Source organism: Muscardinus avellanarius (genome assembly GCF_963383645.1).
Source record: "Muscardinus avellanarius genome assembly, chromosome: 2".
NCBI classification, from domain to species: domain Eukaryota; kingdom Metazoa; phylum Chordata; class Mammalia; order Rodentia; family Gliridae; genus Muscardinus; species Muscardinus avellanarius.
The window spans coordinates 148,953,050-148,980,958 of record NC_137787.1 but is presented as its reverse complement, the minus strand read 5'-3'; the positions used below and the strand labels follow the sequence as shown (position 1 = coordinate 148,980,958).

Here is a 27,909-nt window from a genome sequence, read left to right as displayed (position 1 = left end):
TGAAAAAGGAGAAGAAAATAACGTCTGAAAGGAAATGGTGAGAATGGTCCAGTAATGATGCATAATCATTTCATGATTTACTATGCAACCCTAAAAAGGAATGTTTTGAGACTAAGTAATACCATGGAAAAATGTTACTTGAGAAAACAGATGTATAAAATTCCAAAATGTATCAGGGTATATATGAGAATTATGAAACATGATAGACGTCATATCAGTAGCAGCTGTGTTACGGAGTTATGAACACTTTCTTTTATGTCTGTTTCTCAATGTCATACAATATGGGAAGAGTTACTTTTATGCTAAACATCTACAATTTGGTTGCATTTGTTTTATACTAAACAAGTGTAATTAAAAAAGAAAACAACAAAATAAGGATCCCCATTGCAATCTTCTAAAATGAAGAGCTCACCCTTTTTCTTTGTAGAATACTAGCCAGTTTTTATGCGAAAATTCTTTACACATCTTGTAAGTTTCCTTAAAGACAAAACAAAATATTCACATTAAATGTGTCAGATGCAGCGATGTCTAAGCTGCATTCCCTTAAATAAAGTTCTTCAATGTGTAAAACATGTAATTCTCAAAGAAGCCATTTGTGTACTCCAAGAATCTTAAAGGAATATGGGTTAAACCATATTTCAAAATTTACTTTGAACTATGTGCTAAAATCTTTTTATAATAAAATTTTTAAGATAATGGCAAATACTGTTTACAAATATATGTGTTATTATATGGAATTCATATAATAACATAAACATATAAGAAATAATCCTTACTCTTTTGTAATTTTCAGTACTGGGGATGGAACCCAGGGGCATTCTACCTCCAAGCTACATCCCCTGCCCTATTTTTTATTCTTTATTTTGAAAACAGGGTCTCACTAAGTTGGGAAGGGCCTCACTAAGTAGCTGAGGCTGCCTGCGAACCTGGATCCTCCCATCTCAGCCTCCTAAGTACTGGGATTACAAGTGTGCACCACCACACGTGACATAATTATCTGTTTCTTAGACCTGCATTCATTTGTGGCATTTTATTTTATTTGTTTTTTGTTTTGCAGTGCTGGGTATGGAACCCAGGGGCATTCTACCTCCAAGCTACATTCCCAGACTGATTTTTATTCTTTATTTTGAAACAGGGTCTCACTGAATCACAAAGGGCCTCACTAAGTAGCTGAGGCTGTCCGCGAACTCAGATCCTCCCGTCTCAGCCTCCCAAATGCTGGGATTACAAGCATGCACCACCACGCCTGGCTCATTTGTGACATTTTAAAAAATCTTTTTTTCACGGTCTTTTAAGACCCAAGAAGGCTTTCTTTCAGAGCACTGAATAAGCCTTATTCTATATCTGATGGCAGGAAAAATTCTCTTGGGTTGGCCTACCATGCTCATTAATTTAATTAGCATTCTGAAATTTTTATTTATGTCACAGAGACAATCAGATGTCATAACCATGTTTTTATCATCTAAATACAAAGCATACCTACATAATTCTAAAACAGGCTAAAATTCATGATTAACAATTTTTTATGAATATCATACTCACGTAGCTTATAATGTTCTATTATCATTAGTTCAGTCCTGGCAATCTTCAAGTCAGTAAAACATATTGCAAGAGAAGATACTGACAATTATATGTGTGTCTCTGTCTATATATTTCTAACATGTAAAATCCATAAATGCATAATAAGAGAATGCTCTTGTGCATTATGGTTAAAAACAAAAAAGACACCAAAATGAACAGGCAGGATGCATCTTTATGGTTAGAAAGCTACAGAAAATCCCTGGCAATTTATGACACAAATCAGGTATTCCTTACACCTTCCTCCTTGCCCCACCAGGAAGATTTCTTAGATGTCACCTCTTGTAAAGGAAGGATGAGACGACGAAGAGTCCGGCCAGTGGTATCTAGCAAGAGGATGGCATTGCTCTAGAAATAAAGAAAACAGTGTTCATTTCAAGATTTGTTACTATTATTTTTTAAAGCAGCACAGTGGTGATGTCACAACTAGATAGAGGTTATAGTAAAGGACAAACCAAAAGGAAGTCAACAATGTTGGAACTTATGAGTTATTAGGAAGACACACTCAATTTCCAATGAGTTATTAGGAAGACATATAACCAAATTAAGAGAATTTAGAGTTTTGAGTGGTTTTATGAACATATTTCTAATTATATAATCTTTTCTTGAAGATTTAAAAATTTTAAGATAATGGCAAATACTGCTTACAAATATATGTGTTATTTGGTGACTATGGAATTCATATAATAATATAAACATAAGAAATCATCTGTTTCTTTTTTTTTTCAGGACTGCGGATGGAACCCAGGGGCATTCTACCTCCAAGCTACATCCACAGCCCTATTTTTTCTTTTTCTTTTTTTTTTTTTTTTTTTTTGCGGGTCTGGGGCTGGAACCCAGAGGCATTTGACCTCCAAGCTATACCCCGTACCCAATTTTTTATTCTTTATTTTGAAATAGGGTCTCACTAAGTTGTGGAGGGCCTCACTAAATAGCTGAGCCTGGCTGTGAACCCGGATCCTCCCATCTCAGCCTCCCAAGTACTAGAATTACAAGTGTGTACCACCATACCCAATGTAATCATCTGTTTCTTCGACTTGCATTCTTCTAAATTTTCTTCTAAATATAAGCTAGTTGAATCATGAGTCTGCTTTATTATAAAGTAACAAGGAAATTAAGAGATTGACAAAGCTGGGTGTGGTGGTACACTCTTGTAATCCCAGCATCTGGGAGGCGGAGACAAGAGGATCATGATTCTCTGGCAGCCTTAGCTACTTAGGCCCTCTGCAACTTGGTGAGACCCTGTTTCAAAATAAATAATAAAAAATGGGGCTGAGGATGTAGCTTGAAGGAAAATGCCCCTGGGTTCCATCCCCAGTACTGCAAAAAAAAAAAAAAAAAAAAAAAAGAAAGAGAGAGAGATTGATAATTTTTATGGTTTGTTTACTTTTATCAAAATTACACTTAGAGAATGTGCCGTTGAAAACTCTCTTATATCCTGCATAGTTAAATCTCATTAATCCTTTCACATACCCAGGTTCAGTATAAAAAATAAGTACATGATATAAAGATGGGGCAGCAAAAACATATGAAGGATCCCAAGAACCTAGTTAATGAGTGTTTATTATTTTGAAATTCAGTAGGCTTGAAGAACTTTCATTACTAAAGCTGTAATAATATGCCAATGTGGTTTCCTTAGCATTATTAATCACAGCTATGCAATGAAGTAATAATCTTTCAGTAAGCAGGAATGTTTTTCTCAAGAAAAGAAATAAACCTTAGGCATTGAAATGTATGAACAGAAATAAATATAAGAACTTGAGAATTGAGAAAGCCAGAAAAGATTAAATATTTTAAAGGGATGCAAAAAAGTTAGATTTTGATGGTAAATATATAAGGATGCTTGAAGATTAACAATTTTGCAAAAAAAATTACAACTGCAAGTTGTCAGGCCTTGTTGTTATATAATTCTCTTGTTTTTGTCTTGTTTTAATATGGGCTCCTCTAGTTATCAACCCCTATAATGTTTAATTTCAAGTACTTTCTTTAGGGAACATAAAGTCACAAAACATCCAGAGGATTAAAATACAGTTTAAAAATATAAGAAATAATAAAATATGAAATTAAAATATTATTCAAAATGTCAATTGGGCAGTTTATATTTATTTATTCATTTATTTTTGTGGTACTGGGGTTCCTGGAAACCCTTCTACCTCCAGGCTTCACTCCCAGACCCATTTTTAAATTTTTATTTTGAAACAGGGTCTCTTAAGCCAGCGAGGCTAGCTTTGAACCTATGCGATCCTCCTGTCTCCGCCTCCCAGGCACGGGGATTACAAGCATGCACTACCATGCCCGGCGGGCAGCTTATATTTAAAGCATAGAAGAGAATATAACCATGAATTAATCATGGTCCTTGTCCTTTATTCTGTAATCTAGTCAGAAAACAAAACAAAAAAATTAGCAATTCAGCTGCAAATCACCTTATAGCATGGTTTCAAATTTGTCTTATATGCTAATTTTGTTGAAGTAAAATCAAGAACTAAAATCATATTTGTATCACATACACATGGTTCACTTCACATCATACACTCTGAAACTTAGCTGGATTAAAAATCTTTACTAAGCTTGTTGACAAAAACTTTTAATTTTCTACAAATATCATTATTACAATGCATCATTTTATATAATATGTAATTCTCCACTAAGAAAGCATGTTAAAATATTCTTTAAAAAATTAACATCTAATTTAAGAAGGATTATTCAATGGCATTTGAAAGTCTTAAAATGGTAGTGATAGCTAGGTGTGGTGGTGCACGCTTGTAATCCCAGTACTTGGGAGACTCAGACAGTGGTAATTTAAAGACTGTTTCTTAAGAAAACATATTAAGTAAAAAATTTACAAAGCCTCTGATCTAAATTAAATATATTTTTGTGGTACTGGGAATTGAATGTATGGGCATTCTATCTCCAAGCTACACCTCTATCCCTATTTTATTCTTTATTTTGAAACAGGGCCTCATTAAGTTGCTGAGGGCCTCACAAGTTGCTGAGGCTGGCAGCAAACCTGTGATCTTCCTGTTTCAGCCTCCCAAGTACTGGGATTATAGGCGTGCACCACCACACCTGCCTAAATCAATCAATCAATCTATCTATCTATCTATCTATCTATTTTTTGCAGTACTGGGAATGGAACCCAGGGGCATTCTACCTCTGAGTTATGCCTCCAGCCCTATATTTTGTTCTTTATTTTGAAACAGGGTCTGAGTTGCAAAGGGCCTCACTAAGTAGCTGAGGCTGTCTTTGAACGATCCTTCTGTCTCAGCCTCCCGAATGGTGGGCTAAATTAAAAATCTTTTGAGTAAGTGTTTTTATTTACCCAAAAGGAAAAGCCCAAGTGATAAATATGTACATACACTAACATAAATTCTGAGCACTTAAACAATCTGGGATAATATTAACCTTAAAAATAAGGTTCTAAAATAGCATTCTCCTTCCAAAATGATCAAGCGGAAGAACAAGCAGATGATTGAAATATTATTAAGCAGAAAAATAAGTTAGTGTAGTTTTCCATTTGTATTCCTTCTTAGGGTCTCAAACTTATGTCCTCAGAACTTGGCTTAAATAACTGAAAAAGCTATATTTCTAAGTGACAGAGAACATCTATATTTCCAGCTATTGCTGTTTTTAGGATTGTTTTTTATAAGCAATGGGCAGCATGAAGTTCTGTGGCTCCATCCTTTTGGGTCTTAATGGTTTCCTTCTGTAAATGACTAATGATATACTCCATCTGAGTTTAAAAATAGAACTTCGCGTCACACATGAGTACACGTAACTGTGGCTTTGGCGCTCCTTTAAGGAGGCCGGGGAGGAGAAGCAAGTGAGCAATTTTATTATGTTTGTATTTGACTGGGAGAAAAGTAACCTCTGGATGACCTCCATGTCCCCAAGTCTGAAATTCTAAACTCTGTGCAGATGTAATAAATAATCTCATGGGGCTGGGGGAGGGGAGAGTTTTTATTTTTAGGCATAGCAAAGTTTCCCTTTCCTCATTTATTATTTTATTTTAGTTAGAATTTTTTTTTTTTTAAATCTAGGGATGGAACCCCAGGGCATGCTGCTTCCAAGCTATACCCCCAGCCCTATTTTTTTACTAAGTTGCAGAGGGCTTTACTAAGTAGCTAAGAATGGCCAAGAACCTGAATCCAGATCCTCCTGTCTCAGCCTCCCAGGTAGTGGGATTATAAGTGTGCACCACCACGACCAGTTTAGTGAGGATTTTTTTTTTTTTTTCGGTACTGGGAATGGAATCCAGAGGCATTCTACCTCTGAGCAACACCTCCAGCCCTATTTTTTTATTCTTCATTTTGAAACAGGGTCTCACTGAGTTGCAAAGGGCTTCACGAAGTAGCTGAGGCTGGCTTCAGAATTGTGCAATCCTCCTGTCCCAGCCTCCCAAATGTTAGGATTACAAGCGTGCACCACCACGACTGGCTTAGTGAGGAATTTTTGCACAATTTCTTAAACTCACCTGGGGAGTGCATGTGTAGCGAAGCTTTATTTTAAGAAGACAAGGAATAGGTGAATTCATGGCCGTATGATATTGCAGCTTCGTGTTCAGTTAGAGAAGAATGAGAAAGAAGGAACTGATGGCAGCCCATTCTTTTCTATTCCTCTAGGAGTATTTATCAGTTGTTAAATTTCACAGCTGTGTGCTGTTCATACAGAATCAACAATCCAACATCAGGCCTGTCTTATCAAACAGACAGCTCAGCTCCTCTCTGGGAAAAGATGGGGCAATTTGGAGGACAGGTGGAGTGGGAGCATTAAGACACTGCGTGTCTGCTCAGGGTGACCACCCGGCGTCCTGAAAACCTGCTGAACTTGGTTAAATGGAAAGGCAGTGGAAGCCAATTACAGCTTTACAATGAAAGAATATCTCCTTTGATGAAAGTCATTGTCATTGAACAGAGTATTAATCAATAATGTTGCTAAATGACTGGATCTTTTGAGAAAACACAACATTTGTGGAGAACCTAAAAATCTTGTACTTTAAGTTTGGCAGTAAATTTTGACAATTGAAAATCTGGTGGGATTGTTTGAATTAAATGCTCCAAATTTTAATTCTCACTCAAATTTGATTGGCTTGCTGAATTAAAAATCAATATCATGTGCTTTTAGTGAAAGATTCTTCTGGCTACAGGATTCAAAACAATGGCATTTGATATTTGGGGATTTTTGTGGATAAAATTTGGCCAGTTTATTTATTTTTAAAATTTCTTTTAAAATGTTATTTATTTAATTATTTTGCGGGTCTGGGATGGAACCCAGGGACATTATACCTCTGAGCTACACCCTCTGCCCTATTTTTTATTCTATATTTGAAACAGGGTCTCACTAAAGTTGCAGAGGGCCTCACTAAGTAGCGGAGGCTGTCTGTGAACTGTGATCCTCTAGTCTCAGCCTCCCAAATGCTGGGATTACAAGCATCCGCCACCACGCCCGGCTTTCAATTTCTTTTTTATATACTTTTATTGGTGCACTATAGTCTCACATTATAATGTAATTCACCGTGAGAGTGGCAGACATGCACACAGCACTTGGTGAGCTTCTCAGCTCCCTCCCCACCCCTCTCTTTGGCATTGATACTTGGTTGAAAACCTATAAAGTAAAATCCTATTCCAACTTGCTGGACACAAACTTTCATAAGCAGTTTCTGGATGTGACTGAACTCTGCTTTGGTAGAAAATGAAAGTAGAAAAAAAAACCCTAAGAAAATAAAACCAGAAAAAAACAACTCAGAATTTATGATAACAGTTTAGGCAAGGACTAAAATTAAAGTTGATTTATTTTCTTGAGTAAACTACTGACATGTTATTTGTTCAGTGTATGCCTCTCAATGAAGTACAGTCTAAAAGTAGCACTTTGATCTTAAAATACAGGTAAAAATGCTGCATTTCTTTAATATCTTCCTATTATGTATTTGTTTTAATTTCTCATGCTACAGAATTCCTCCCCCAAGTATCTGTAGTGAGTGAGACAGTGGGTAAAGTTCAATTCTGGTGTCTTGATTTAATTTGGTTTGTATCTCAGCCTTACTATGTATTTGCGGGGAAGGTTAAACTCTGAGCCTGGCTTTCTCAGATATAAGTATGGCTAACAGCTACCTCCCTGGGCAGTTGGGAGAACAACAGGGGACAGTGCTTGTAATCTCTTGACACATTATCATCATTCTTTCTCCTTGGGATTTTCACTCCAAGTCTTTGAGGATTCCTCACCCCTTGGTTTATTCAACTACTGCAGTGGTCGCTCCTTCATCCTCAACCCTGGCTGTTGACTCTTTTTAATCTTCTTAATATCTTAATATTTTAATATCTTAATATTTTGTTGTTCCACGCTTAGTGCTTGGACTTTTCTCCATGTATATTTACTCCTAGGTTACTACTTGGAGTCTCATGGCTTAAATAACACTTATATTCCAATGACTTCCAAATTTATATAACCAGTTCTGACCTCTCTGTCATCCTCCAGTATCATCATTTATTAAGATGTTTAACAGACACCTGAAATTTAATCAAATGTCATCTGAGGATCCCTCTTATATTAATTCCTTCTTCATCTCAACTAATGACAACTTCATGCAAGACGCAGAGGTCCTAAATCTAGAAGTTGTCTTTTACTTCTTTTCACCCCATATATCTGCTCTGTTTAAAAATCTTGGTGGTTCTGCCTCTAAAATTTATCTACAATTTATCATTCTTGATGACCTTTATCTTCCTCCAAACCACCATTATCTCTTGTTTGGATCATTGCAAAAAAAAAAAAAAATCTCTTAACTAGTTTCCCTCATTCTGCTTTGACACCTATTGATTATTCACCACAGACTAACCAGAGACAGTATTTAAACATGGGTCAGATCCTACTCTCCTCTGCTCATACATCTTCAACGTCCCCCCTTTCACTCATAGTCAGGGTCTGGCACCTTTCATGGCCTACAAGACTCTATGCACCTACTTCCTTCCCACTTTCCTCTCTACCTCATCTCTGCCCCCAATCACTGAATAACCTCTTTACCTTGCTTCTTCTTACTTTCCTTCTTAGCCAGTCTTCCCCACTATACACCTTATCTTTTTTATATCCTTTTTCTAGTAGTGCTGGGGATGGAACACCAGGCTTGGGGACTGAACCCAGGACTCATGCATACTAGGAGAGTGCTCTATTGACTGAGTTACACTCCCTGCTCCCAACACACTTCTTCAAAGATGAAGAGGTACTATGATTCCTTTTGCCTGGAGCTCTCTTTCAGATATGTATTTCCTCAACGCCATCATATCTCTGTTTAAATACCACCCTTTCAATTAGGCAAGCAGTGCCTACTTTATTTTAAATGGCAATCTTACTCCATCTTGCTTCTCACTTTCTAACCTAAGATGTAACTGAATTACTTATTTTGCTTATTGTCTATCTTCCTGCACCAGAATATGCAGGAACTTTAGAAAAAATTTTTAATTTTTTATTGGTGCATTATATTCATACATCATATTGGGTAAAAAACTTGTGTGTACATACATGTACACATCGCTGATTTAACCCCTCCCCTCCCACCCCACTCGCTCCCCATCCCTCCTTCCCTTGCTTGGCTTAGTGCTTGACTTCGATATGTTTAAGTATATTGTGTGTTTTAGAGATTTTCCTTCTTCCCCCCTCCTTTCTCCTCCTTTAGGTTGTCTTGTTTGCTCCTCTATAGGATTTCCTTTTTCATCTAGTGTACCTCCTATGACCCATTTCGCCTTAGCTCTCACATATTAGGGAAAGCATCTGATTTCTTATTTTTTGTGACTGACTAATCTCACTTAGCATAATGTTCTCCAGTTCCATCCATTTCCCTGAAAATGATGTAACTGAGTTTCTTTTAATGGCTGAGTAAAATTCCATTGTGTACATATCCCACAGTTTTGTAATCCATTCATCTGTTGATGGACATCTTGGCTGGTTCCATACATTGGCTATAGTGAATTGTGCAGCTATGAACATAGATACCCATGCATTAGTTTGGTAGTTTGGTTTCCTTTGTTTTGGGTAGATACCCAGAAGTGGTATTGCTGGATCAAATGATAGATTTGTTCCCATCCTTCTAAGGATTCTCCATACTGTTTTCCAAAGTGGTTGCACTAATTATGCAGGAACTTTTGATGATGAGAATCCTGCATCACTTTTGATGATGAGAATTTTTGTTGTCTTGCTTATTGCAGTATATCTAATAGTAGACTCATGATATATACTATAGAATGAATATTCTGCCTAGTTCAATACTTAGTAAATATTAGGCAAATAATAGATAAACAAAAACAAGAGACATCTTTATGTAGGTATAGTACAGATTAACTAGACCTTTAGAATTTTTGCCAATTGAAACATAGCCTAGCTTTTTGATAGACAGCATGTTTGGAATTGTTTTTGGCCTGAATCTGGGCATTCAGACTTCTTAGTGCAATCTTAGTGCACTAATTCCATAGAAGCGATGGGTGGAACTTAAACACCATTAGATTACAGGACCTCAGTGTATTCCATGTAGTGCATTTATGTGGCTATGTCTACAGAAAGAATGTCATTTAGGTCTAATATAAAATGTCACCTTCTCAGAGGTGATGTCTCAGTGCTCTTGTTAATACTACTCACACTCTCAACTCTTCTTACTCCATCTCCATCATCTTCTCAGACATTATCCTATTTCTGTGTGGCACTTTTCACTACCTGAAACTGACATGTTTTATTTGTTTGTTTACTTGTTTTCAGTCTGTCTCTCCAAAGAGAGTGCAGTCTTCATGACAGAATCATCTGGTTCTAAATGCCAATAGCAGCAACACTGAAAAACCTGACTAACCTGTTTCCAGACTCACAAGCTCCATTGCTGTCACTAAAGAGAGGCAAAGAATAGCCCACCTTGGCATAAGTGACAAAATAAAACCCTTGACCTGTCCTCAAACTCCTCTCTTTGATCTTAACAAAAGCATGTGTTCTCAGTTATTGGTTACAAATCACTCCTGACTTTTCCTCCCATAGGTCACTTTTCCAAACCTTGCGATTCCTGAGCAGCCTGGTGTGCATTACCTGCTCCTCGTGGAGAATAACTTGACCTTTGAGGGGACTTCCCAGTGGTGCCACTGTTACAAATGGGTGCCAAACTCCACTGGCGTTTCTCGAGAAGAAGTCAAAAAAGTCCACAAAGAAGCCACTTTTCCCAGTCAGATTCATAAAGTATAAGGAAACAGGATTGCATGTAGCTACGTACAGGGTATTTTCCCCATTTTCTGAAATGACAAAAAAGATATTAATTTAGTGTTTTGCAACAGGTTCTCTGACCAGTTAAGAGGTCTACTGAAAACTGAACCATGGGGTTGAGTACAGAGTTGAAAACAGTTGATCCTTCACAGATGGATTGATTAGGCTGAAAAGAATATACAAAGCAACTTGGTTCCTACTCTAAAGGTAGCTGGTCATACCCAACTATTCCAGAAAATTAGTTTTTTTTTTTTTTTTTTTTTGGTGTGGTACTGGGGATTGAACCTAGGGGCATTCTACCTCCAAGCTACATCTCCAGCCCTGTCTCACTAAGTTGTAGAGGGCCTCACTAAATAGCTGAGGCTGGCCACAAACCTGCAATCCTCCTGTCTCAGTCTCCCAAGTACAGGGATTACAAGCATGTGCCACTACACCTGACTTTTTCCAGGAATGAGTTCTATTTGCTCCCATGAGAATCCATGATATCTCATGAGAACACCATTAAACAGTTATCAACACTCAATGTTGGGAAGTCTTCCTTGTGCTTCAGTGAAGGCCTGTTGTTTCAGGATGACAACAACTCACCAACATCTTTTACCTGCTGATCTTTCATTTCTAGGTAGTTACTAGATATGTAGGATTTTCCTGCTAGAGATGAATAATTCAACTTTTTAAAAGCTTAGCCCTGTGAATCTTCTAAACTTTTATCCACATTTCAGTATTTCTTATAAAATCTCTACCTTTTCAACCTGAGTACTTGCCAAGGTGCATTTTCTGAATTTTATGTCAGTGCTTCTTCAAGTTTCAGGTGTCTGTGAATCACCTGGGGAACTAATGAAGATGCAGGTTCTGATTTGGGGAGCTTGTGGTTGGATTTCTGATTCTGCTCTTTACAAGCTCCCAAGAGATGCCAAGGCTGCATCCTCTGAGGTCCTCCGTCAGAGTAACCAGGCTCAGAATGAGCTCCCTCATAATTTCTTATGTGAACACATTGAGGCGAGGGGTCCCATTGCTCTTATCTAATAAATGCCCTTGGTATCACCTGTCATCCAGGCATCTATTGGGCAGTGGCCATATTTTCGTAGCCCCAAATTTAGCTGCAAATATGACAATGAGACATACTTAAATTTGAAACTATCCTAGAAAATCTGGACCACATTGTGTATGCCATATTTATACTAGTGCATATGTATAATATTGTATCAATATTATATATATTACAAATATATAGAAAGACAGTAAATTTAAATAAATAAGATTGATAAGAAACAGTCATCAAAGGAAGGCTAAAGAAGACATATATTATTTGGAGACAATGTGAACTATTTATTACAGTTCTGAGTATCAGATAGAATCATTGAATTTTTAATTCATGGACCTTTTTCAATGCTTCCATTATAAACACGAGTTCAACTTAACATTACTGAGAACCTTCCTGCAAAGTATGGGGAATACAGTAAGAATGTTGACAGAAATGTACTTAATAAACATATTACTTATTCTCTTGCATTGCAGATGTTGTGTCATTTGGTCTTTGGCTCAAAGACATAAATACATAAATACTCCAACTCTAACCCAAGAAAATGCTCTTTTCTCTCACAAATGCAGAATAGGTAAAGCATATACATACACAAAAACACCATGAAATAAACGTAAAAATTCTGATTTGCAAATACTGATGGGTAATACTGAAATAAGGTTAAATTACATTAGGGACAGCAAATGAGTTACATTCCTTTGGTCACCTCTGACCAACTGGCAGGAGCTGCCTGGCATGCTGTTGAGAACTAAGAAACTGACCAGGACCAGGTCCAGTGAGAAAGTGCTACAAGTGACTTACTGCCTGCCATAGGGATGGGCAGAGGGTCACGGAGCAGTTGTGCATGATTTCTAAATAGGAGATAAGGTCAAAAGTTCAAATTTTATCCACTGAATCTCAGATTTTCTATTTGTTAGTGATGTAAAATATTTTAACGAGAGTACCAATCTTCTATCAAAACAAACAACAAAAAAACCCTATGAATATTTAAAGCCATTCTTTCATTCAAATCAGCTGATTTGGGGAATAGATAGTATCCATAGAATTTTTTTTTTTTTTTTTTGTGGTACTGGGGTTCCTGGAAGCCCTTCTTCCTCCGGGCTACACTCCCAGACCTATTTTATATTTTTGAAACAGGGTCTCTTACGCCAGCACCGCTGGCTTCGAACCTGCGCGATCCTCCTGTCTCCGCCTCCCAAGCGCGGGGATTACAAGCGTGCGCCACCATGCCTGTCTATCCATAGAATTTACAGGTACAAAACCAAGATACTAATTCTTTGCCTTGACAATTACCATCTTCATCAAGTTGGAGAGATTCTCCCCTCCCCTTGCCTGTTTCTGTCCTGTAGTAACTGACATCAGTTGAAGAGCTTCTGCCAAAAGGTACCCAGGGCCCACTGCATGAATCAGTAGGCAATGGCAACTGTCCAAAAATGTACATGCCAACAATTCCTGTTCTTTATTTGCCATTTTTTATGATGAAAAGTTTAATGCCTGCAAATCACTCTGGCCCTGCCTTTGTGGTTCATGCAATCACCAAACTGGAATCTCAGCCAAAAAAAAAAAAAAATTAATAAAAAGAAAAAAAAATCCAGTGTTTCTCTTTTTTCTTTTTCCCTTCTATTTTTAGCACACGCCTGGGTGTGTTTAACTCTGTGCTACAACTGTAATGAGAAACAGACATATGCATACTAACTCAGCAGTGCTTATGTGGATTCTACAATAGAATTTTGTTAGGCTGTTAGAGGAAATTAGTTCTGAATTACATACAATTGCTGTACATTCTCAGAATGACTGCCACTGAGTCTATCAGGTTTCTTGATGTATAGAGATTAATTTGATCTCTCTCTTTTTTAAAGAACCAATGCTGGAATGAAAGATTAGTAGAGCAATCAGACCTACCATGTAATGTAGCAATGTCGCAGATTAAATTAACTTCATCCAGTGGTAACCTCCAGGATGCACATTCTTCAGTAAAGTTCAGGGATCGTTCTTCCTGTCTTTCTATTGGATACTCCTCTATGTTTATAAGCACTGGGCCCTACGATAAAGTAGTTATATGAGGTAAGAAACTGGTATATTCACCAAAATGTAGAAAAGCCAAAGTTCTTCCAAAATATAGAACTGATATTCAAGCATTTAATATTTTGATATGTTCCCTCTCATTTCATCTTCTGGCATAGAACTTATAACAGCAACAATTCCATACACTTGCATTTATAAATGCTTCCATATGTGCCATCTTATTTAATTTCTCACTTTCTTTTGTTTTAACTCACAAAATATACCAGATGTAAAATCCCATAGCCTTTCTCATTACTTCATTCCTTGCTAAGCCAAGAGGCCTGTTTGAACTCTGAATGTCGTGACCTAGAGTTGTCCAAATCCGGCAAATGATTTAGAAATTAATGAACCAGATCCTAATATATTTCCATTGTAAAAACTGATTTTTATATTTTATACAGAAACCTAATGGTTGTATTTAAATACAATTTAAATATTGAAATACAACCATTAAATAAAAGGTCATTTAAATATAATAAGAAAAAAGATGAATTTTGAAGTAAAAAAAAGCCATCCTAAATTTACCAATAATTATCATTGTTACTTGTGAAAAGTAGAGAGCATTGTGAACACATGGTGATAATAATTCAATGGAAACATAAGCAGAAGAATTCATTTGATAAAGGTATGAAGATTAGTAGTGGGTACTTAGATGTCACGTCCTGGAAGGACTCTATAGATGTACCTAACATTTAAATGATTTGCATGCCCTACACTCCTTGATTAATCAAAAATATTTGGGCTACATTTTGGCATAATGTACCCTCCCCTCCTATCTGGTCCTTATCTCTGGGGCTGGAATACTGAAAACTGTATTCCTCACAAAACTGTATTCCTCACACTCTCTTGAGAAAAGTTTTGGAAGCGATTTAGGTTCTGCCAATTAAACACTTCTGGAAGGCAGAAGAAAGATAGCGAGCATCTTCCTGTTGCCACAGCAGACAAGGAAGCTCTGAAAATATGAGCAGAGAGATTCTACGCTCTGTTGTAGGGCTTGACAAATGACAGCCTGCAGGCTACGTCTGACCCACTGCCTGTTTTTGTAAATAAAATTTTAGTGGAACACAACCACATCCATTTGTTTATGTATCGCCATGGCCGCTTTTGCATTATGATGGTAGAGTTGAGTAGCTGCAATAGAATCTGTGTGACCACAAAGCTTACAATATTTACTTTTGGCCATTTACAGAAAAAGTGTGCTGACTCCACTTTGCCGCACAGCCCTCAGCAGCAGGGATGAACAGTTGCACAAATACTGCCCTTGAAACTGTAAGCCCAGTGTGGTCTTCTGACGGCTCTATCTCCTGCCCTTTCTAATGATTTTACCAGCACCTTATTTTCCATGCTAAACCCCTTCCTGCCTGAAAACCTAAGGAGAATTTTTTTTCTACCTTCTACCTCTGGGCCATACTCCCAGACCCATTTTTATATTTTTATTTGGAAACAGGGTCTCTTAAGCCAACGAGGCTGGCTTCAAACCTGCGCGATCCTCCTGTCTCCACTTCCCAAGCACTGGGATTACAAGCGTGCGCCATCACGCCCGGCAAACCTAAAGAGATTTTAATTGAATCTACTGACTAATACTCCCTTTTCCATTACCTTTTTATATGAAGACAGTATCAATCAACAATGTGTGGCTAAAAACAGGCAGAAAATTTAAAAGGTACAAAGTTTTAGCCTTGTTAGCAAGCACAAAATAAAGACAAATGTCACAAAGTAACTGTCCTAGGAAAATACACAACATACCTACTGACTGATCTACCCTGAAATACAGATTAACCCTTATAAATTCTGTCTGGACATTAAGAATTGTCCACATTGAGTTCCTTGGAAGCCAGACAGATTTGAAACTTAGAGCAGAAGCTTAAAAAATATGTATCAAAATGAGTCATTTAGTCATTTCTGAGATTGTATTGATTTTTCTCCCCGGAAGCTACAGAAGACTTAATATTCTAAGAGGAAATAATAAAGATCTCAACCTTTATGTCAATATGATGAGTTTCTGCTGGACACAGGAGCTTTTGCATTCCATTTCTTGCCTGGCCAATTGTCCAGTAGCCCATGAATGTCTGCTCTGGAAGAGGCAACCTGTCAAGGATGATTGGAAAAGTAAGCATTTTTTCTTTTTTCCAAGTTATAAGATAAAATAATGAGGCAACTATTATCAACCACACAAATAAATTTGAACAATACTTAGAAGTACTTTATATTTCATTTTATTAAAAGGTAGCACATAAAATCATATTTAGAACATATATTAAAATGAAAAAGATATCACATTTCAGAAACTCAGAAGGCAAGGTTCTATCTGATTTTTACCTTAATGATAAATACTTTAAATTAATATATACATTTTTTCCTAGAATTGTTAAAATATTTAGTTATATCAAAATTTCCAGTAGAGTACAGGGAATTAATCTATAAAAATTTTCAGTCTAATCTTTTAACTTTGGAATCAAGTAATAAGTAGTATGCAATATTACTAGGCCCATGTATGTAAGATGCAAAGGGTGAAGTTTTATAGACTTTATTTTGGCATCTTAATTTTTCTATTTTGAATTGATATATAACCTACATCAGAAATGTGAGCACTGGAAACCCTCTTGGGACCACTTTTCCTGGCCATTCCCATCAAGGGAGCTACTATCCTGACTTCTAATGGCATCATTCTGTTTATTTTATTGAAGCAATTTCTAAATAAAGTAATTTATCAAAGCAAATATGGCAAAGGTAAAGTATAAAACTAAAGTATAAGAATAAAGTCTTCACTTCTTAATCATACTATCTTTCATTTGAATCTTTAAAAGAAAAACTACTGATTTATTATTTAACGTTTTAGAAATTTCTTATTCTATGATTAGTTAAGGCAAGAAAAAAAAAAGATTCAGAGTTTTAGTTCTTTAGAAAAACCAGGCAAATGGCTACAAATTTATAAGTCGTTAGGATGAGTTTAATGATTATTAAATGAGTACATATATATTTAGAAATCATTCCATTTTCAGCAAAGAAGTAGTCCAACATAGTATTTCCGTATGTTTAATAAGATCTGTAAGACTTGATTTTTTTCATAAAATAAGGAACTAAATATTGTGGTGCCTTTTGTCTCCTTTTTACTTATTTATTTAATTTTTTTATTGGTGTGTAGTACTCATTCAGCCTCCCTTCAGGTCCCAACCTATTCCCTCCTCCTCCCCACCTTCCAGTACTCAGAACGGTATTTGTCTCAGATGAATTTGTGTATTAAGTCATGTCCACTGAGATATTTTCCTTGCCAGCCTCTCTCGGTTAGGTTACTTTTTGTTTCCTTGAAATGCTAATGTTTGACATAAGAGGAAAGAAAAAGAAATTTACATTGAACTTCTCTTAAGTCATATGACACCTGCCACTCAAAGAGACATACTTTGGCATCTGTCATTCAAAATACATTTAAGGCCGGGTGTGGTGGTGTACGCTTGTAATCCCAGCACTTGGGAGGCGGAGACAGGATGACTGCACAGGTTTGAAGCCAGCCTCGGCTACTTAGGGAGGCTCCCAGCAACTTAGTGAGACCCTGTTTCCAAATAAAATATAAAATAGGTCTGGGAGTATAGCCCAGAGGTTGAAAGCCCGTGGGTTCCATTCCCAGTACCACCAAAAACAAACAAATATTTAAGTACCTAGACAATTATACTGATTGGTGACCCACTTGTTTTTTTTTTTTTTGCAGGTCTGAAGATGGGGCATTCAACATCCAAGCTACACCTCCTGTCCTGTTTTTTATTCTTTATTTTGAAAACAAGATCTCACTAAGTTGCAGAGGGCCTCACTAAGTAGCTGAGGCTGTTTGTGAACTGCGATCCTCTGGTCTCAGCCTCCTGAGTGCTGGGATTACAAGTGGGCGCTACCATGCCTGGCTCACTTTTATCTTTTTTTACTGGGAAAAAGTGGGGTGGTGGTGGTGCTGAACTAGTGGATTTACTGTAATTGTGCTCTCTTTGGAATATAATAAAAATGCATCTCCATGTCAACAGGGCAGATCTTTAAAATATCTCCTAGATAGGAATCTCTCTCTCTCCTTGAGAAAATGAAGTGCAGTCTTCACTTTCTCTCCTAAATTCACCAAAGGAAAATTATGTCTCCAGGTATACAAAGAGAAAAGGAAGGAGATATTAATTTTCCTTTAGCATAAAAGATATAGTATAATAAAATGAAATGACAGCTATGTTTTAGTTCTTGTTCTTTTATTAACCAAATATGCAAGTTTGGGAAGGGAAATTTCAGCTAATTTCTCAGTATTTTTTTTTTTTAATTTGGAATCTGCAAAGTTCATTATGGCTTGGAGTTTGTGAAGATCAAGGAAGTAAGAAGAGAGAAGTGTTGGTGGTAGGTTAAAGGCCTTGCATTACCTTGGTGCCTTGGAATAAAAACAAGTAATAAGAAAAAATATATCTATACTTATCAGTAGAATAGATTTCCTGATAGACAGGCGTGCTTTATTAAAGCATACAAAAAGAAGCTATAAATAAATCCCAAATTGGCTCTTTGAAGACAATAGAATCATTTCATATCCAGAAATAAAATTATATGCAAAAAGTTGCTTAATAAAAATGATCCTTGGTTGATACCCTGCCTAAAACATGGATGTAGGACTGGAGATGCAGCTCAGTGGTAAAGCACTTGCCTAATATACACAAGGCCTTAGGTTTGATCCTCAGCACTTAAAAAAAAAAAAAACTGGTCTAATGTATCCATTGATACTTTTATGAAACAAAACAAAATAAAATAAACTCTTCATCCACTTGAGAAAAAGATACTCTACTCAACTTTCAGTTTTTACTTACAATGCTAAGAATGTTCATAAAGTCTGTTTTGAACTTGCCAGCTCATTCTAAATAACAGTCATGGAAATTACAGGCTGCCTGGCTCTATATAAAAATAGCACTGGCTGTTTGGTTGGCAGAGTATGGGAAGGACCTTCAGGTACTCCATATAGAATCTATTCTGGAACCACAGAACAAGATGCTATTGGCAAGGACAGCTGTAACTTAGACATTTATGCTGGGTATTCTAGAGTTGCACAACCAAACTGACTCCATCCCGTTCCTCAGTCACATGAAGTGTTTGTCTCTAGTCACTTACTGTGGACAGCAGGCTGGCCATCCGAAGGAAACTACACTCCCTCATTTATTTCTTTTTACTAAGCCCTCCCAATAAGTTGCAGAAAAATTTGACCATTCCTAACTTTCTCCCCTTTAGTATGTCAGTAGTCAGGGGAAGGGGGAAGCATGACACTTGGGTATATGAGCAAGCTTTGGAATTTGAAACATAATGTTAATTTGGGGGTAACTCTAAACTAATAACCAGTTAGCAAAAGGCCTTATGTTTCATTACTGAAATCTGTCATCCAACTCTGACCATACTTAATTTTTTATTTCTGACTTGATTGAAACAATAATGGTATTTTCCATGGTCTCAAGATCCTGTCACTTGTATTGCTTAACTATGTTAAAGTTCTAGCTAGAATAATGTCTGGATTTGATTTTAAGGGGAGAGGAGGATGGACTAAGTAGCCTATAAATAGCATTGCTTTTTTTTTTTTAAACTTTCAGTGTCATTCACAAATCTATGCTTTTTAAAAACAATGATTTATTACAATTCGCATGTTGTGGTGTTTCTTAATCCCTTGTGGAAATAATAATAAGGAACTGGAAGTAAGAGTTCTAACTAAAAGAAAGGTGAATATTAAAATTCTGACTCAGGTCAAATTATGTATTTGAGCAAGATACAGAGAGGAAAAAAGTTTTTTTTATACACATATGCAATTCATCACATGATGCATATGGACAGAAATGTCAAGTTGCATATTCTGAATGACATACAAGGGATTTGTCTCAAGCTGCTTCCATAAAGAGGTGAGCTGGGGTTTTAAAGAGCATGTTCTGGCAAACTTCTGCCTCCTCTGAACCTTTGCCAATACTATTTCTGGAATATGAAAGAAAACACATGAAAAAGATTTGGATCTTTCTAGGGGCATTATGCAATTGGAAGTTGTTGACATACCTATTATCAACAATTCCTCAAACATTTCCTTACCACAAGAACTACTAATTTTCACGGGAATAATAGAACCCTTTGGGGTAGTTCCACAGACTCTGAAACTCAACAATTACTACCATCTTTGAGAAGAAAAAGAGAGATTCCAATTTTAGCAGGCTTCACTCATTCCTGATGTCTTAAATCTAACCTGTGGTGAAAGCTGTCAGGTTGTCCAACTGAGTTCATAGAAGATTTTCATAGAATATTTTAGAAAATATTGAAGATTTTCATAGAATATTCCTGAAGAATACTTCCAGCTTCTGCTCTTACCATTCATCTCACTCTTCAGTCATTCTAGGCCTAATCCAGAGTTCCACCTTGAGCTGCTTCTTGCCCTTCTTGAACCTGCTGTGCATGTTTGTGTGCCCGCGAGGCCATCACCTCTACCCAGAATTCCTTTCTGCTATTTCCTCTTTGGAGAGATCCTTCTCATCCTTAAGGCCTGACCCAAATGTTTCTTCCCTTTGTTTCACTCTCCCACATTTATTTCTGGCAGAACAAACCCCTTGCTCTTCTGAATTTCTATATAAATTTATATATATGAAACTCTTTAAATAGAGTTCTATAGATTCTATAATTTTCAGATTTAAAACAAAGGAAGATATAATTTTAGGGAGAACAGCCTATGGACTCCCTAATAAATATTTTTACATTTACTAAAGTCACATTAAAGAAAGAAAAACACAAACGCCCCTGAAAATACATTAGATTAGTAATAGATACTACTATTAACTCCTAGTAATGAATACCTTCCCTCGTTTGCTGGAAATTTCAGAATCGCCTTTCCCTACAGTCTTACATGCTGCTGGCCAGTTAATTTTGCTTTGCAGCAAATGATATGTACAGGAGCATGTGGATGTGTTTTCCTTTTCTGTGTCTGGTTCTGTATTTAGATATTATGGCGTTCACTTTATCACTTGAGACTTGTCTATCTCTGCCACTAAGACCTTGCAGAGTCACAGAATTCAGATGCATGAGATGGAAAAGATTTGGGGAAATTTTGCTCTTCTTGGTGGGCACTTCTCGAATCCACTCCCCAGGCCCCAGGAAGACACTGTGCAGTCTCAGTGCTGTTGCCCAGTGGCGGTACTCTGTGCCAAAGCAGATGTTGTCAGCTTGCTCCACACATCTCTGGCTTTCTTCCTCCTCACGGAAGTTGCCAGACTATAGTTCTGGGGCCTGAATTTCCTTTCCTTCATCTCTCTTCAAGTTTCACTGCAAAAATGTCTTTTCTTTTTATGCCATCTGCTTTATCAACCACATCTTAGTGTTTTCAAATCTTAGGCTCTTTCCTTTCCTAATCATCCACAACAAGAAAGCCTGGGACTGGAAACTTCCCAGCGATTGAAAATTTTCCCAGAAAACTCACACACACACACACACACACACACACACACACACACACACACACACACACCTTTCCTATATTTCCACAGAAAGGACTCATAGAGTGAAAACCCCACTGTGAATGTGGCACTTTGAACATAACATTGCACCAATAGGTGGAGAGTTGTGCGTGTCTTCCTTCCTGAACTGTCGATGCAGTGAGGGTCAAGTTCCCATTTTACTCATTTGGATCTCTGGCATTGAGAATCCATTGCTTCTGCCACCTAATTGTTTCTCACTATTTTCTCTTTCTTTTTGTTGCCACAGGGACAACTGTAGGTCTTCATCTGTCAATCACCCAGATTGCTGCAAACACTTCCCAAAGGCCGTCTATACGCAGGGTCACTGCCTTTCACTGTTAGCCTAGCACCCCCATCACCTTTATTTTTTTTCCTCTGGGTATTTGGGATGGGACCCGGGGCCTCACACATGCTGGGCAAGTGCTCTGCCACCGAGCTACGTCCCCAGCAAAGGAGCCTTTCTCAATTATGATCTAACCCTGCTACTCTCTGGTTCAGAACTCTTCTATGACTCCATCTGGCTCTTCTCTCCCAGTATGCCTCACCGCCCAGCATGCCCTTGCTTAACCCTAGTGGTACTCACCAGACTACTTTCCAAAATGCATCACGCTTTCTTAAAACTTCCCCACTTAGACGGGCGTAATCCCAGTGCCTGGGAGGCTGAGACAGGAGGATCACACAGGTTTGAAGGCAACCTCGGCTACTAAGTGAGGCTCTCAGCAACTTAGTGAGACCCTGTTTCCAAATAAAATATAAAATAGGTCTGGGAGTGTATCCCGGAGGTAGAAAATCCCCTGGGTTCTACCCCCAGTGCCACCAAAACAAAAAACAAATAGACAAAAAACGCCACAACAAAAAACTTCCCCACTCATAGTGTTCTCCCTTCCTTTGTTTGCCTAGGGAATGCAAAGAATATTTATTTATTTATTTTACTGGAGATTGAATTAATTAATTAGTTAATTTATTTATTTTACTGGGGATTGAACCCAGGGCACTCAACCACTGCACTATATCCCCATCCCTATTTTATTTTATATTTTGAACAGGTTTCACTAAGTTACAGCATGCTGCCTTGAACCCCAGAACCTCCTGTCTCAGGCGACTGGCTCCTTGGTAATACTTTAAAGATTCACCTTTGTCCTCACTACCTCTCGTCAAGGGCGATGGCAGCAACCCTTCCTCCTTGTCCATTTCGTGTTTAGCTCCACTACAACACAAGTCACTACTTACTGACTGATTTTTAAGTTAATGGTGAGCTCCATGAAGGCAGCTATTGAGTCTCCTTCACCTTCATAACTCCTATTCCCTACTTAACGCCTGCCTCCTTAGTGCTTAGGAAGCACACCCACGTCAACAGCAGCTCAGGTCACAAAAGCCAAGTTATAGAATCAGATGAGGTGTCTGTTAGCAGATGGATGGACAAAGAAAACGTGGTATGTACACACAATGACGTTTTATTCAGCCATTAAAAAGAGAACTACATGTGTCATTTGTAGGAAAACGGATGGAACTAGGAGATAAGCCAGATTCAGAAAATTAATATCAACATATTTTATACCAGATGTGGAAGCTAGGGAGAAAACGGAAAGAAAAAAGATCTCATGGAAACTAGAGGAGGAACCAGTAGAGGAAGGGGATGGAGGGGAGAGAAAGGAGAAAAAGGAATGTATGGGGAGGAAACAGACCAAATAATGTTATGTGCATCTATAAAAGTATTCCTATGAAGCTTAGCTCGGTGGCACACACTTGTAATACCAGTACTTGGGAGGCCGAGACAGGAGGATCACAGGTTCAAGGCCAGCCTCAGCAAGTAATGAGACTCTCATTAACCTAGTGAGATCCTGTTTCAAGGTAAAGAATAAAAAATAGGGCTGGGGGTATAGCTGGGAGGTAGAATATCCCTGGGTTCCATCCTCAGTACTGCCAAAAAAAAAAAAGTATTCCTATGAATGTCATTATCATGTACAATTATGATGCAGCTATATAAAACCGTTTTTATTTCAATTCTGGGGATTTAACCCAGGACATTCTCTGAGCTATACTCCAACCTTTTTTTATTCTTTATTTTGAAATAAATTTGCAGAGGGCCTCACTAAGCTGAGGCTGGCTGTGAACCCATGATTCTCCTGTCAGCCTCCCAAGTACTGGAATTACAAGCATGCCAATAAAAACATTTTAACACTTCTGTTAAAAGAGAACAAATATCTGGTCACGTTAGAACTGCCATTTTGACCTACTTGTTTTCTTATCTCAGAGGCAAGTTGCAAACTACCATTCACTATCATGTTCTGACTACATTTCCTACCATTTCCATCACTTAGAAGACTCTCAATAAATGATGCAGATTGCTTTGCAGGAATATCTGGATGAAGCAGCTATCACGGGGATTGGGGATTTCTATTGAGTCAGGTGATGGACTTTTATAAAATCTCACAAAAGCTTAAAGGATCAAGAATAATTCTGTGAGACTGATTAAGATGCATATGAAAGAAGATTCATACAGCTCATAATTTTCTATGTAGATTGGGTATATTTTTAAATTGTTTTTGCACTCCCATAAAGGAACTAAAAGCAAATGAAATGGCTGTGAAGCTAATTCATAATATAGCTAGAGAATACAGGACAAAGGCTATGAAAATATAAAACTCAACACCACCCTCTGCTTATAATAACTCCGAGCTGTCATTATGTAGACATTATCATTTTTGAAAACCAAGAGTTCTTTTATGAAGTGAAAATAAATGATCATGCAGAGCAGAATCATATACCTTAGAACTCCATGATCAACATTGTGAAATTATTTGTAAAAACTATCACCACGAAAGGAAAATTATAGTGTATAAAAGTTCAGGGAAAGGGAAGAGAGGCTTAAAAATGTAGGCTGAGAATATTTTACTTTACTGGGATAAAGAGCAAATTGATAATCATTCCTACTTTTGAATAGAAACCTAATGAAACTACTCCAAAGAGAGGCCCTGGCTAGGATGTTCTTTTTGATGCTTCTGGTACTTGGAAGACCCCATAGTTGTTTTGTGTTAAAGAAGCCGTTGCAGGATAAGTCTTTAAAACAGAAAATTAATGTTTAGACTGACATCCATTCAAAGACTACTTCAAAAGAGACGAAGCTGTTCTGTCTGCAAATATACACATCTGACACTGTTCTGTAAAGAAAGATAAGTACTAAACATGATCCTGTAACACACACTGCAATGTGTGTAACACACAAATTGCTTTTAGAAAAGGAAAACAGTCTTAGCTTCTTCCATTGGGAGTACTATTAACATACACTGAGATTGGTGGGTAAAGTAATGAGTGGTTATTGATGTAAGGGAAAAGATTACTTCTTATTTAGGGTTTCCTACTCATTTAGGGACATTAAGTTATAAAATCTGTGAGTTGGAAGGATGAGAAGGACTATTTAATTCAGTGTCCCAAGTGTGAATCCCTGCAGAAACCTACCCAAGGGGGTCTGTCCAGATCTCTCTGAGTCCAAAGGACAGAAGAAATACCCTCTCTTTTTCCTGGGTAATCCATCCCATCTATAAACACAGGAGCTACTGGCCCCAAGAAAGAGACCAACTCTCTGTAAATTATAATAACTTAGAAGCAACTCACAGGGACATAGGTAAAGCGCACAGGTTTAGGACTGATTAGTTAAAGCTGATGATATTAATGAACAAAGTTTTGAGATGGTAGTATAAAAATTTTATATCAAAGAAACTTCAAAAAGAAAAGAATTAGCTGAGTGCTATGTACATGTATGTCTCTATCACTTTGAACTTCATTATGATGTGAGATTACAATGCACGAATAAAAGTATATAAAAACAAATTGTTTTATCTATTTTAAAGAATTTTTGCTGCTGGGCGTGGTGAAGCACTTGTAATCTCAGTGCTTGGGAGGCTAAGACAGGAGGATTGCACAAGTTCAAAGCCAGCCTCAGCTACATAATGAGGCTCTCAGCAACTTAATGAGACTCTCTTTCACTAAGAGGTAGCCTGGAGGTAGAAAAGCCCCTGGGTTCCACCCCCAGTAGCCCCCACCACACACACACAGAAATTTTGCTCCCTCTCAAAAAAAAAATCCTTATTGCAGGAGAAAAGATTTAAGAGAATTTGCTCACATCTTAGAGACAGAGTATTTTTTATTTACTTCTGGAATCAATGACAAATGGAATTAATTTGAAGGAAACAGTAATAGCCAAAATATGGAACCAACCTAGATCTCCATCAACAGATGAATGGATTGCAAAATTATGGGAAACACACACAATGGAATTCTATTCAGCTATAAAGTAGAATAAAATAATAGCATTTGCAAGAAGATGGAAGGAACTAGAGAACATTATGTTAAGTGAGATTAGTCAAGCACAGAAAGAGAAGGGACATGTTTTCTCTAATATGTCCAAGCTAGAGAGTAGTGGTAATACCAGAAGGACTCCAGATGATGGAGGGGAAATCTCAGCAAAGCTTGAACGGAAGGATAGGAGAGGAAGAAAGCTGAGGTTGTTCAATGGAGGAGTAACATACGAATATGTGTAATAGCATAAATACAACATGATTAACCTGGACACTCTCTATTGGGGGAGAGGGAAAGGGAGGGGGAAGGGCATGAAGCACAATGTAAATGTACACCACTCTCAATATGTTCCACTTATAAAAAAAATAAAAATTAAATAAAAAAAAACAATGGGATGAATGCAAATGTAGTATGTATATTATGTTTGATATGTATTTCCAAGTGGTAGGAAATAGACTTTAAAAGACAAGTATAAAGCTTCCATTATCTTTCAATTTTTAATATCCATTTTTGTCTTGATTGCTTCTCTCATGAGAATAGTAGAATAAACACAAAGATGATAGGCTTTGGAATTGGAGAGAAGTATGGTTGAATCGCCTAACCTGCAATTTATTAGTTGTATAATTTGTTCCTTATGTCTCTTTAATCTGTAAAACAGATTCAAACACACACACACACACACACACACACACACACACACACACCCCTCACTTACACCTAACAGATAAGAGAAAAACTTGCCCAATAGAAAAATCAAAGTTATTAAGTAGATTAAGGGAGCTGGTATTTATAAAATACTCAGAACACTTAGTAAGGACTTGATAAATATTAACTAGTTTCATTTCTACTGCTTAAAATGTGTTGAAGGGAGGATGGAGGAGTAGCTCAGTGGTAGAGCTCATGTTTAGCATGTGTAAGACCATTGGTTGAATTTCCAACATCTAAAAAAAAAAAAAAATAAATAGTGGTGCATGACTATAATCTCAGTATTTGTGAGGCTGAGCCCAGAGGATTGCAGCTTTGCAGCCAGGCTCAGCAACTTAGTAAAGCCCTGTGCAACTTAGTGAGATCATAAAATGATTTATTTAAAATATTTTAAAATCTCATTTTTCAGGCAAAATCACTTTGAATTAATGAGTTATTTTTTGTTTCAAAATAAAAATTAGGCCGGGCATGGTGGTAATCCCCGTGCTTGGGAGGCAGAGACAGGAGGATCACGCAGGTTCACAGCCAGCCATGCGCTGGCTTAAGAGACCCTGTTTCTAAATAAAAAAGTATGAAATAGGTCTAGGTCTGGGAGTGTAGCCCGGAGATAGAAGGGTTTCCAGGAACCCCAGTACCACCAATAAATAAATAAATAAAATAAAATAAAAATAAATAAATAAATAAATAAAAAATAGGACTGGGGTGTAGCTTGAAGGTAGAATGCTCTGGGTTCAATCCCTAGTAACACATACACACATGAAACAAAAAATGAAAAATTCCAGTGCTTAGAGAGTCAATGGACATTTAAAAATAAAATATAGAAAGTTGTACATGTTTTAGAAAATTAAATTTAAAATAGAAAATGAGGTATTTTTTTCTTTCTAGAACCTCTCTTGAAGACAACCACAGCTACCATTGTGGGTTTTCTTGTGGTAACAGAGATCAAACTCAGGGCCTCCCATATTCTATACAAGCCCTCTACCACTAAGCTATATACTCAGCCCCATAGTGTTTTTAAATTGTTTTACATGTGAACCCATTAAAAGCATTTAATAAAAGCATTGGCTAGTATGGTTCTAGAACTCATTAATTCAAAGTCATTTTACTTGAAAAATGAGATTTTAAAACATTTTTAAATAAATCATTTGAAAGCAGAAAAAGAATGCTTACTACCAGGACATCTGAGGAGTAATTACAAGACTCTCATTGGGGCTTTTCAGTAGCTATGGGTACTTTTAAAGTGTAGTCACATGTAACAGTCATTTTTAGACTTGCCGTCTAAAAAGAGCATTTTTATATGTCTGAAAAGTATAATGACATTTAAACATATGCATAAGACACAAATCATTGATATTAATGTTTTTATTTCTGATGCAATCACCTCATATGCTTTATGATTTGTTCACTATAGTTAGAATAAATATTGTAAGCTTAAAATCCAAGGAGTTCAGGGAATTGAGGATAAGGTAGAAATAGGAAAGAAGTATTACACATAGTTAAATATCATTCACTTTAGATAAC

At 37.1% G+C, this 27,909-nt stretch overlaps 1 protein-coding gene across 1 annotated transcript in view; it reads right to left on the bottom strand.

Annotated features, from left to right (window-relative positions):
- The window catches only part of VWA8 (von Willebrand factor A domain containing 8), a gene marked incomplete at both ends in the record, with an annotated part of 383,297 nt that overhangs the window by 130,559 nt on the left and 224,829 nt on the right, over nucleotides 1-27,909 (bottom strand). Inside the window, 5 exons of the mRNA XM_080688771.1 lie at nucleotides 413-477; nucleotides 1,816-1,926; nucleotides 10,630-10,829; nucleotides 13,742-13,880; nucleotides 15,883-15,991. Of these exons, the coding sequence (XP_080544897.1) occupies nucleotides 413-477; nucleotides 1,816-1,926; nucleotides 10,630-10,829; nucleotides 13,742-13,880; nucleotides 15,883-15,991 (624 nt within the window). The remainder of the gene's footprint in view (nucleotides 1-412; nucleotides 478-1,815; nucleotides 1,927-10,629; nucleotides 10,830-13,741; nucleotides 13,881-15,882; nucleotides 15,992-27,909) is intronic.